At 45.6% G+C, this 13,048-nt stretch overlaps 1 protein-coding gene across 5 annotated transcripts in view; it reads right to left on the reverse strand.

The window, feature by feature from the left end:
• Positions 1 to 13,048, reverse strand: part of LHFPL6 (LHFPL tetraspan subfamily member 6) — a 251,499-nt gene that overhangs the window by 47,598 nt on the left and 190,853 nt on the right. For all 5 annotated transcript variants that reach the window (XR_012158734.2, XR_012158732.2, XM_073342600.2 and 2 more), the window contains exon 3: positions 2,854 to 2,952. Coding sequence is in view for 3 of the 5 variants with exons in the window: in XM_073342600.2 (XP_073198701.1) it covers positions 2,854 to 2,952 (99 nt within the window). In the remaining 2 variants the exon portion in view is untranslated. The remainder of the gene's footprint in view (positions 1 to 2,853; positions 2,953 to 13,048) is intronic.

Below are 13,048 nucleotides of genomic sequence, written 5' to 3' on the forward strand. Positions count from 1 at the left end.
GAAGGTAACCCAGAAGATTGTGCTGGGGTAATGCTGGGTTCATCTAGAACTATCTGACTTCCTGAATCCCTGTCAGTCTAGTTCCAGTCCTAGAAATGAAGTTAACCACCTTAGCTGATGGCTACTAGTGAAGGATGAATGCCAGGTGTCTGTCCATTTTATTGGAGCTATCAGTAGTCTTTGCTATGATGTTGCTGATTTGTCTGTGTGATTTGTTGTGGGTGGATGATTTTGTTGCCCAGTTCCACGCTTTCCTTTCTGAAGGGTCTCCAAGTTCTCTTGGCTCATCTTATACAGAGTCCAGTGGGGTTCCATTCTGCCACCCCTTTGGACCATCCATCTGTCTTTCAGGTGCTCCTAGGGTGCCCATACTAGAGCAGCATGCTTGAAGACGATGCAGCATGCTCTCCTGCTCAGTGCCTGGCCAGCTTTCTGCCCTTGCAGACAGCTAGCACCTGTGAGAGTATGAGCCTGGAGCAGGAGTTATGCTCCAACGTGATTCTAGCTAGCTCCTGCACAAGGGTGAAGAGGTGACAGCAGGAACTGCATACACACCCACTGGGAGAGGCTGATAAGCCTCTGTCCCACCGCACTCACCGCTCCTCTTTCTGTGCATAGCGTTTAAATGCAATTTGTGTGCAATTCTGAAGGCAACTGGTCCCACTGATTCAAAAGGAAAAATCAAATGAATGCTGATAGATCCAATTAAGTATTCAGATGAAAGCAATGATTACTCAAATGCATCTTGAGACTTAGTGAGACGGATTCTGTGAAACGCTGGCTTTGGCCCTAAAGCTATCATGAGAACACCAGTCTCTAATGATTAACTAAAGCCTAGGCTTGGGTTACCGGTAATTGTAAGGCTTAAATGAAAAGAAATGAGCAACCTAGCTAATCTGCAGGTCCAGTACTCCACCTCTCCCCTGCCAATGTCCTGGGTAACTCCGCACCACCGCTGGCCAATTTAAATATAAAACCAAGCATTTAAATTCAGGCAAGGTATACTGACGAGAGACTTTTAGCAGATTTCTGGTCTCGTTATAATCTGTTAATTACTATGGTAACATAAGATTCTAACAGTCAGCACAACCAGGACCTTAGTCAAACTTAGGTATGCATAATAGGTGCCTAATAGCCTTGAAATCCAGAAAATATGGTCAGAGTATCAAGCATCACAATTATTATTATGTCCCCCGTTCATATTCCTTATGCATTCCTGGAAGAAAAAGCTGACAGTCGAATTTTCAGAAGGGTTCTTTTATTGAATGTATTGTTACAATAGCTTGACTTATTCGCATGCCAGGCTCATGAGTCATGATCAAGGGGACAAGAAAGGGCAGAGGGTGCTTCTAAACTCGCTGAATTCACAGCTCTCCCACCAAGGAATTATTTAAACATAAAATTATTCTAGGAACTTCTTGTAGCCACTGCCATCAAAAAGAACTCAAGTTACCACACAACAGTCTATATAGTCTTTTCCCAAGAAAGAGCATAGACATGTAGCTGTTTGCTGTACTTTGGCAAGAAGTACTTGGTGGTACTTAGAATGAAATAATTGAAATCAGAGGTGCACAAGACCTGTTAGGATTGTTCCCTGCAATCTACTTTCTAGTGTTCTGTCTCATCTTAACCTGCAATGGAGTTCCTCTACTTCCTTTGAGAGACCATTCCACAGTATGATTGATTTCGCTCTCAGGAACTTTGCCCTCATTGTTAACCTACGTATTCCTTTTTTTTAATTCCTCTCCGTCCTTAATGTTTGCATACAGCAAATATTCGTAGAATAATTGAAGGAATTTTTATATTTCATTGGAAGAAAATATGTACTAAGCATAGTAATAGCCAAGAATATTTGAATTAAGAAATTCATTTCAAGACAGGATAATGTTTTTAGAGGGTAGACTGAGGTATCCAGGCCAAAAATAGTCTCTTGGCCTGGATACCTCAGTCTACCCTCTGAAAACATTATCCTGTCTTGAAATGAATTTCTTAATTCAAATATTCTTGGCTATTACTATGTTTAGTGCATATTTTCTTCCATCTATGACATTAAGGGCAATCTGTTGCATCCCAAGGTCAAAACTTTGCAGAGGTTCCTAAGTAAGCTTTATGAGCCAAGGACAAACATCTCTCGGGTAGGGATGGTTTGGCTGTAGACCTGGTTAAAATATTTGTGCAAAATTAAGAAACATTCTAGTTTTGTCCTTACCCCCACGGGCAAGAAGAGATTGATAAGTATGCCAGAGTCCTTTAGAGAGGAACTATTGTCAGGGAATTACGAGCTCCACCAAGTGCAGGTCATGAAAGAATTTACAGAGTGACCCCGCTGATTTGCTTAAAGGAGTTGGAAGTGAAGAAGTTCCTGCACATTTATTTAGACATTTGAGTTCAATGTACTTGAGCAGCCAATGGCATCTCTCCACGATTGGCCCCTTTATACCTCTCAGATGTAAACCATGGATTCCCCCGTCCACACACACATGCAGCTAAAACTTCCACTGATGTTTTTGCTGCCATATGCCAAATTCACATCTAATCTGCTGTCTCCTGTCATCCCTCAGTCTCTTTTGATGTAACTGCTTCTAATTTCTCTTCAGAAATTCTGCTTTCAAAAAGAGGTTTTCCTTTTGATGATATCTGTGATTTTCCATGGGGAAAATATCAATAGTAAAGATTTAAGGAGTCCCATGCCCTAGCACACTACATTAAGCAATAGAATAATATACACAGTAGCAGCCGGCAAATATGCAAGGATTGCTCTCAGTAAGCATGTTCTCCAGGCCCCTCTCTACATTTAGAGACAATAAATGAGCTCGAATTTAAAGGAACTCCAATTCATTGACAATTACTTACCCAATTCAAACTGGTTGGAAAGGTTACCACAGGTCTGTCTAACTTCTTCACTGTCCCAACCCAAAGGATAGAGAGCACAGCCAGAGCCAATCAACAAGCCTATGGAGAGAAAGGAAAACAAGACTTAATACAATCCATGACCATTACCGTAACTAAGGCCTGCAGGTAAAATCAATACTTGGAATTACATGAAAGGGTCACATTAACTTCTTATCATGAGGCTACCTATGCTGGGACCACTGGCAAAGCATGTATCGCTTTCTCTACCACACCTTCTACTGTGGATATGTCTACACAGCAATGTAAGCCTAGGGTTAGTGGGACCTAAGTCAGCTAACCTGTGTCTGGGAACCTTGAGCGTCTACACTGCCTTTTAACCCTAGGTAAGGATTTTTGGACCCATGCTTGAACCTTGGGCTCTGAGGTCCACACTACAGTGCACAGACCTGAGTCAAAGTAACTGTCAGAGTGCCTAATGCCCTTCCTCCCCTGGTGTGGACACTCTAGTCCTATGAATGTGTTGCATTGTGGGAAAACTCTACTGCCCTAACTGTGACGGTGCTATTGATGGGACTCCAGTACCCATACAGAGCATGGGTACGTAAACTGCATCATTAGCTCCTTTGGTGGCTGTTTCAGTAGGCTGACTGCAGTTTGAGAAGGCTTTATGCTAGGGTGGGTAAACTTTTTGGCCTGAGGGCCACATCTGGGTATGGAAATTGTCTGGTGGGCCATGAATGTTTATGAAATTGGGAGTTGGGGTGCAGGAAGGGGTGAGGGCTCCGGCTGGGGGTGCGGGCTTTGGGGTGGGGCCAGAAATTAGGAGTTCAGAGTGTGGGAGGGGGATCAGGGCTGGGGCAGGGGGTTAGGGCGCTGGACGGGGTCAGGGGAGCAGGCTCCCGGTGGCACTTACCTCAAGCACCTCCCGGAAGCAGTGGCATGTCCTACCTCTGACTCCTATACGGAAGCATAGCCAGGCGGCTCTGCGCACTGCCCCATCAACGGGAGCTGCAGGGGCAGCATCTATGGGCCATGGTTGCCAGCCAATGGGAGATGTGGGGGCGATGCTTCGGGCAGGAGCAGCATGTGGAGCCCCCTGGCTGCCCTTGCATGTAGACGCCAGAGGCAGGCCCCTGCTGCTGCTTCCGGGAGCCGAGCAGAGACACAGCATGCATGGAGCGGGGCAAACCCCAGACCCTGCTCCCTGGCAGGAGCTCGAGGGCCAGATTAAAACATCTGAAGGGCCAGATGCTGCCCCTGCGCCGTAGTTTGCCCACCCCTGTTTTATACTAAACTACCATCTAATCTGAGAAGTGGGCACTCTGCCTCTAGGCTGAGTCACATGGGCAGGAAAATGCCCATGTGCACCTGTTCTGAGGCTCACCAGGACATCAGTCTCTAGGGCTGTCAAACTATTAAAGTGAAATTTTGCAATTCTTCATTTTTAAAATGGGACGTTCAATTAAGGTATTTGTGTTTGGTTGGGTTTTTTATTTATTTTTGTCTGTTTGTTTTGAACTTTGACATAAAATGTAGCTTTCAGAGGAAAATCACACTCTCTCTCTTTCTCTAGCACCCCTTGGGGATCCCTGCCCCCTTTTCAGCCCTGGAGCCAGAGATAAGGCTCCCTTGGAGGCTGGGGAAGTTTTGGGGCCGGCTCCCATTCATGGCCCTCACAGGGCGTGGGTGCCCCTGCACGTGCAGCCCCAGGGAGGGCAGGGAGACCTGGGAGCAAGCGACAGAGTGGAGCAGGACCAAGTGGCTGCCCTGCAGGGCTGGGAAGCGGCAGAGCCTCCATCTCAGCTTGGCATGGGGAGAGATGACCTCCAACATCCTGGCAGCCGCCTCCTGCCTGTCAGCTTTGCTCCCTGTTGCAGGCAAACTCTGTGCAGCAGCGAGGAGGAGCTGGAGCTGCAGGAGGCTGTGGGGAAGTTTCAGGCTGGCTCTCGCTTGCTGCCCTGACTCTGCATTGCTGCCCATGCGTCCCTGCACACACAGAACCCAGGGAGGGCCTGAGAGCAGAGCAGGGACTCAGCGGCTCCCTGCAGGGAGGGGGAGCAGCCAGGATGTCAGGGGTCTTCCCTCCCCCAACCATGCTGAGCCGGGAACTCTGCTGCTCCCCATCCCTGCAGGGCACCACTTAGTGCCTGCTCCACTCTTGGCCCCACACCGTGCTCCCTGGGTCTGCATGTTCAGGGGTGCCCAGGCAGCGTGCACCAAAATCTGGCTGTGCTCTTCTGACCAGGAAGTAGCTCTCTTTGCAAAACGCTTCTTCTGATCTGTCTCCACTGAAAACCCTGCAGGCTCTCTGATAGTGCCCTTGCAGACTGGTGCTCAGCAGACAATGGGTTAACGCTGACCTGAGCTGCTGCCCTTAATAGACTGCACCACAGATTGTTGCATAGAGAAGACTAAGAAAGTTGCCCCAGGGAACTCTGGGATACATCCATAGAATTTACAGGACCCAAGTCAATCCAGGGCTGTGTGCAGGCAGGAAAGCAATAGGGCTCAGACCCTAGGTCCCATCTTAACATGGGCTCGCACCCTCCAGCTCTTCATGGTCCTGGAACCCTAGGTTCAAGCCTCAGATTAACACAATTGGTGTGTGGATGCAAGGCGGATTAGGCTAGAGCCCAGGCTCTCGCCTGTGCTTACATTGCTCTGTAGACATACGCTGTCAGTCCAGTGGAAAAGAAACTCTGTAGCTAGCTTGGATTTAACTTTTCCTTTTTATGCTTCAAAACTGCTACATATTTTGTTTGGAAAATTCAGCATACGGTTAAACAGGTGCCACGTTAATCACAGCATTTAAAAGATGACTGCTTCTGATTAATTAATGCAACAATCAGTCATGCTCTATAATTGTTCCAACATGAAAAAGTAAACCAACCATCAAGCCTAACCATTCTAATCCTTCATTGCTTTTCTCGCTTTCACGTAGTCTAGGGCCAAAATAGACTGATTTAAAGTCTATGAATTCGTATCTCCGGAACCTAGAACATACGATTTTCCATGAACCATTTCGGCAAAAGCAAGTGAACTTTTGAACCTATGCTGGAAGCTTAACATTCACCTGTGCTGATTTGTCAGCCCCTCATGCCACCCAGAATGGATGTGTATTTTGTAATCGTCACAAGGCCATGATCATTGCAAAGATGTAACATTTTTATCAAACTTTCTTCTCCGCTGTTGCTGCCCCTGCTGCTGAAAGGGCAGCGTCTAACTCAGAGGTGGGCAGCCTGTGGGCTGCATCCAGCCCGGGGGACTGTCCTACCCGGCCCCTGAGTTCCTGGCCCGGGAGGCTAGCCCCCAGCCCCTCCCCTGCTGTTCCCCGTCCCCTGCAGCCTCAGCTCACTGTGCCGCCAACGCAATGCTCTGGGCTGCGAGCTCCTGGGGCAGCACAACTGCAGAGCCGGGCCTGACCCGGTGGTGCTCTGTGCTGCACGGTGAGGCTGCCTGTCCTGGTGCAGCCGTGCTGCCAGCCACCGGTACTCCAGGCAGTGCGGTAAGCGGAGAGGGGTTGGATAGAGGGCAGGGGAGGCCGGGGGTGTGGATAGGGGTCGGGGTGGTCAGAGGGTGGGGAATAGGGAGGTTGGATGGGGCAGGAGGTCCAGGGGGTGGTCAGGGGATGTGTGTGGGGTGGTGGTGGATGGGGCGGGGGTCCCAGGGTGGCCAGAAGTAGGGGTCGGATAGGGGGCGGGGGCCAGGTCATGCCTGGCTGTTTGGGGAGGCACAGCCTCCCCTAACCAGCCCTCTATGCAATTTCAGAAACACGATGCGGCCCTCAGGCCAAAAAGTTTGCCTGCCCCTGGTCTAGCTAGTGATGGTGAACTTTTGGTTGCAGCTTTACAAGGGGAGACTCTACAGGGCATTTAAAAATATACTGCATAGTTTTATTTTTTAACTTCATTTTGATAATGGCCTTGTAGAAGCTTGATAATTATTACGACTTACATAAACCCAGGGGCACATGGCACTTTGCAGATTTATAGGTCAACAAGATCATTACAGAGCTTGCAATCTAGAGGTGTAATCATGTCTTTTACCTAGCGCATGGAGCACTGGGCCAAGATTAAGAAGACCTGGGTTCTATTCCCAGCTCTGCCACTGGCTTGCTGGGTGACCGTGGGCAAGTCACTCGCCCTTCCGCTGCCTCAGTTTCCTCATCTGTGAAGTGAAGATACTGATACTGATCCCCTTTAGAAAGCACTTTGAGATCTACCGATGAAAAGTGCTATATAAGTGCTAGGTATTATTAATATATAGGCATTGGCTCCTGTTGGGGCAGTGCAGAGCTATACTAATTCACGGGAAGCTCTGGGAGGAACTCTCACTCAGGATCCCCTTGGAGTTATTTGTCTATCTAGGAGGTACTTGTTTCATCACATAACCCTAGCATCTGAGCTCCTCGGAATGTAGCCTTACAACACCCCTGGGAGATAAGGAAAGAGTGTTATCCTCATTTTACAGCTGGGGAACTGAGGTATGAAGTGACTTGCCCAAGAACGCACAGGAAGTTTGGGATAGAACCAGGATCTCCTGAATCCCAGTTTCATGCCTTAGCTCCAAGACCCTCTTTCCTCCCCTTAGGGCAAATGATCAGAAAAGCAGTCAGGTTTGCTAATCAGGTTACTTTGTCTCAGCTAACTCCTGAGACTACGTCACATCCATGAGCCCAGAGCTCCATTACTTCCTGTGAGGTGGGTACAGAGGGACACAGCTGCTGTAGCCTTCCTAGCTTGCCCTCTGTGAAGTGCCATGATACTTCCTGTGGCACACGAGGAGTGAAATCCTGGCCCCACTGAAGTCAGTGGAAATTTTACTTTGGACATCACCTGGGCCAGGATTTCACACTAGGAGGGAGCAGTACCTGTGCTGAAAAAAACACATAAGCTGCAGTTGTACCTGGCCACTGCTCAGGGCACAAAGTTTCTTGAGTCTTTCCATCCTCTTGCATAAACCTGGGGCAGCCAGGCACAAAGGCCCTAAATAAGGCACATCGTCATAAACAAAGGACGACAATAGATGATGGAGGTGGGGTAGAGGAGGCAATAGACAATAAAGGGGGAGGACAGTCCGCACTGTTGGAACATAAGCATTCAGATCACGTGTGACCCACGGTTATGGGCCAAATTCAGCTCTGGTGCATGCAGGCACAGTTTTACTGGTATCAATGGAGATGCATCTGTTTACAACAGGGCTGAATTTGGCCCTTTGTGTTTTTCTTTCTTTCACTGTCGTTCCAGATTTTTATTTGTAAGTTTTGTGCTGTTGTTTTTAAACAATTATATCAGGTGTGAGAGAGGGAGTGGTTAGCATGGGCAGGAGATTAACAAAGGAAGGGGAGGGGTGTTCTAAGGTAAGATCTGAAGGAAAAAAAGGTGGTTCTTTGGTACCTAGGAGAAGGGAGGCTGTTCTGGGGATATGGGACAGTCTGGAAAAAAAAAGTCACAGAATGATGAGCGGAAGAAGGAAACAAAGGACTAGAACATCAGTCATGTTCTGGTGCTGTTGAAGCAATGACTAAAACATCATCAGGGGTATGTGATGGGGGAGAGCTGGGCAGAACCTGGAATAAGGAGTTTGAACAGAAAGCGCTAGGGAGCAAGTGAAGGGCCTAGAAGAGGGGAAGACATAGTTGGGGGAACAAGAGAAGCAATTTTCTCTTCCTGACCATTTTTTTTTTTTTTTAAACTTCAACTTTAATAGTGGGAGCATAAAATTAACCTAGTTTTGTTTGCTTCCTCCAACATATAGTAGCGGATAAGCTCAGCATATCACATGAGCCTGCCCCCGCTGCCCCAGGCAGCCTGCTCTAGGGATATTGTTTGATATTTATCCAAGGCTGCAGAGCTAGCAGGAGCAGGTAGACTGACATAAACAATAGCCACTTTGAATTATGTTCTCAGTCAATTTTAAACATGTAGTGAGTAGAGGTTGTTCCCCAAGCAGTCACAGTCGTAATGTAGGCCCAAACAGGGCCTCTCAGACTAGGACTGAATATTTACAACATATATAAAAGTTTAGAGACAAAGGTCTTCCAATCATTTTGTAACATTTATGGCCTGATTGCCAAAGGTTCTGAGCAGCCATAGCTGTGAGTGAGGTCAATGAAAGCACCTCACCTCTCAAAAAACAGATAGCTACAAGAGACTGGGAAAGCACCAAGATACTAAAGAAAGCCCTAAGCAGCAAAATGGGTCCTGGGAATTTCTCCTCCTTCAAAACTCCTTCCATTCAAAGCCAGCTCAGCATCCTGGCATTCAAGTGAAAGGAATATTAACATAACAATGTTATTCCTGCCAAGAATGCATAACAAACTGTTAGACAGCCCTTGCCAGTTACTCTCATCAGGTGGTAAAAACGTACAGGCTGCCTGTTAAACTCATAAAGGGCTGTTTGTTTCCAGTTCAATTTAGGTTTTGTTTCGTTGACAGTGTTTTTTCCACAAATACTGCTCCAAACATTTCCCACCCACCCCCTTTTATAGGCCAACCTTTTCCGAACGTCCTGTTCTGAGTATTCTCTCCAACCGCACATTTGGATACTGTGACTCTGTGCCTTTGGGGAGCTAATGTTTTTTCCTCACCCAGATTTCCCCACATAACTTAACTGCAACACGGAGGGTGGGGGAATGGCTTTCTCTGGAGGGTCACCTAGATATCATTCTCTACTGGCCAGATGGGAATACTATATAAGCGGTGCTGCCAGCTTTCTGTATCAACAGCATTCACAAATATTTTATATTTGCAAAATTCTCACGGACCAGTGACCTAGAAAACGACACTCCTAGCTCAGCTACAGAAAGCTGACTATTGAAGTGTCCGCTCTGGAACATACTATCATTTTATATATTACATATTTTTATATATTACAATTGAGAGACAAAACAAAGTTAACCAGTATATATATATTAATAAATATATGCATATATATATATATATATATAAATTAATTTCTTAACTTTATTTTGTCTCTCAATTGTAGTAGCTTCCTAGAAGGAAGAATATTGCCTATTAATTTTGAGCTTATGCCGTTCCTAATGAAGTCGATGGCAAAGGACCCAGGATTGGGTCTTTTTGTCCTTGAGTTGACAAGGATTATGTTTTGCTGGATGCCTAATACAGCAAAAGCCCAAATGGGCTTCTTTTTGTCTGTTTTTTGTCTCTGCACAACATGTTGGACATCATGTGCATGGCTATAAGACAGGTATTGCAGAGCACCAGGCAGAACTCATTTATTGACTTTGGTGTGATGGCTTTTAATTCCTCTGACAGAGCAGTGGATTTAAATAAACCTTACATCTGTAGCCTAAGGGACATTCCAGGGCAAGCAAGCCGCATTTCTGAGCCTACACAAGTCCACAGCAACCTTTTAAAATATTCCCAGGCTATCTGTATTCTACTCCTGGGTCTGTCACAGACCCCTTTGTGACACTAATTTCTTCACTTCAGCCTCCTTACCTGTAAAATGAGGATAATAATTCTAGTTTATATTACAGGCATGTTGTGAATCTAAAATAATGATGTTTGTAAAATATTTTGGGATCCTCAGATAGATAGGGCTATACAAGTTCAAAGTTTTATTTGTTTATTATTATTATTATAAATGTGTCAAAACACCTCCCATATATTCATTAGAAAAAAGGGACATATTCTGTTCTCAGATACTGCATGTATCTCTCACTAAAGTATTTAACGTCCCCATTTGTATATCTGAGGGCCCAGTGTGGCTCATAGTATGCGGATATCTCTCTCCTCAGTTTTCCTGGTATAAGTTTTTTGAGTCAGCTACTGTCATTTACTATGTGTTTGTAAATTACCTACACAAAAGTACACTGACCTAGATGAGACCACTAGCAATATAAATGAATAATATAATTAATACCGCTTCTGTGTTTCAGCTTCCTTTTTGGTTCTTTCAACAAACTAGAAAATTCTGGGGCCTGGCAGAGTCAAAACATCACAAATCAAAAGAAGCATCTTGCCATGGCGAAGGACTACACAGTCAAAGGCATTGGGTCTGGTTCTGTTCTCAGTTACTTATGTAAATCTGGAGGAATTCTATTGAACTTAATGGGAAGAAAACACCATGAAGCCAGTGTGAGATCAGAAACAAAGCCCATCATGTACACGCAGTACTTGTAATCTGGTACTAATTGATAAAAAATCTAAGGTATGGCTGGCATGACCCTTGAAATGTTAAGCTGCTCCAAAGGACGTGCAGTAGGAGCAAGCAGTGCTCTTGCAAATGATTGCACCGTGTTAAATAGTTCACATTTTCCAATAACTAACCCGTTGCACTGATTTCTGATTCTTACTATTTTTGTCACCCAGGAACTAATAAGCCAAAATGAAAATGGCAAATAATTGTGTGAAGACCAGATCAACTCCCCATTCCAAAGAGACACAGCTCTCCCCCACTCCCAGTGAGCTGTTATATTTTCAGCAACAAGCAAACAATCAGTTTCTTTTGTGGAGTATAAGCAAGCCACTGTGGTTTCCCTTATCTATAAATCTGCACTGATTTCTGACTCCAGGCAGTGACAATGAGATCAGTCAGGAAGCTGCCACCTAACTTCATGGCTTCCCTAGTGAAAAACTGATGTAGCTAAATTGGCCCCTCTCAGCCAAGAACTGATTTTTTTATTCATCCAGAACAACCAATATTGCAGAGCTTTCCACATTTCCTGACAGACTCTGTAAAATCAAAATAGGATTAGCTTTTCTGAGACATCAAGCTTACGATGAGACCCAGAAGCACAGACAGCAACTGCTTGAGTGCAGAGAGCGAGGAAGATATAACAGCCAGAGATGTATGTGCCAGCTTGGTGCACAGAGGTTCTTTGTGCACTCTTTTCAGTGAAGACTGAAACAACCCGAGCCCAAATGGACTGGTCAGTGCATGGAGCCACATGACAGTAAGATGAAGGGGGTTTAATTACAAACATACATACAGATGGTGTCTTCTTGACATTTTCAAAGTAGTCAAGAAGAGTTAGACTCAGAGCCCATTATTTTTAATGGGAGGTAGGTGTCTAAATCCTCTAGATTCCTTTGAAAATCTCTGTCTCTCCTTTTAATGTAACACTTCCAAGAAGATTACGGGTCTGATTCAAAGCCCACTGAAGTCAATGGAAAGACTCTCATTGAGTTCAATAGATTTTGGATCAGCCCTATGGCGCCTGTCCTGTAATCTGACTGGCACCAGTGAAGCCCCATTGACTTCAGTGGGACTCTGCATAGTTGTAAGCATTCACCTGGATCAGGAGCTGTATGAGCATCAAGCCTGTTTACTATAATCTCCAGTTATTTTCAACCCTGATATTTTAACATAAAAGTTTGCAGATAATTCAGCTAGTCACAAGGAATATTGGTTGTGCTGAAAGGCTTCAGCCTCCACTTAAGAGCTAAGTTAAATCAAACTGCCCTGAAAGCAATGAAAAACCCTAACCTAATTTGGAAAGTTCAGTGGCGAGCCAACACTGATTTAATTCCAGCATGCACATCCTGGTCTGCCCAATAGTTAGAGTATTTAGCCTGCAATGCTTTCCAACTCTCCACACCCAGCCATGCAGCTGCTTAACATGCTTAGAATGCCTGTGGCATTCTTTAGAAAAAAGCATCCAGTTGTAATTACCATCATCTTTCATCTTTTGTACCCATTACAATCATCAAAAGAAAATTTAAAAAAGGAACAGGAAGCGTGCAGATGTGTCCATAAAATGCAGATTGATAAAAGGAGAGTCACAGCTTTCAGATGTGATGGGATCAGTCAGTAGAGAGGTCTAGCTTGTCACTGCAAAACCCGTGGAGTAATGAGCATATCTAAATCCATTTTGGATGACATGCTGGGTCATGGAGGATGAGCTGGCAGTATAAGCAGCCCTCTGGAGTGATTTCACAACTGGAAGTGAAGGGCTTCTTACTCTGTGCACAGGCCGGGAATCTGTGAATCACTTCTTTCATTCTGATAGTCACCGCTAGCTTTAAACACAAGCAAAGCAAGCAGCCACCTAGGCCCTCCTCTTTTGGTGGCCACACTCACCATGTGAGCTCTGCAGTTCCCGGCTTGACACACTCTCTCATGCCAGAAGCAGGACTGTAGAGAGGCCTAGCCTGATTGCTTTCCTTCCTTCACCTGCAAATCAGAAGGCAGGGCCTCTTGATAGCATTTGTACTTGAGTTTGCTAGGA

Source organism: Lepidochelys kempii, chromosome 1 (assembly GCF_965140285.1).
Source record: "Lepidochelys kempii isolate rLepKem1 chromosome 1, rLepKem1.hap1, whole genome shotgun sequence".
NCBI classification, from domain to species: Eukaryota; Metazoa; Chordata; order Testudines; family Cheloniidae; genus Lepidochelys; species Lepidochelys kempii.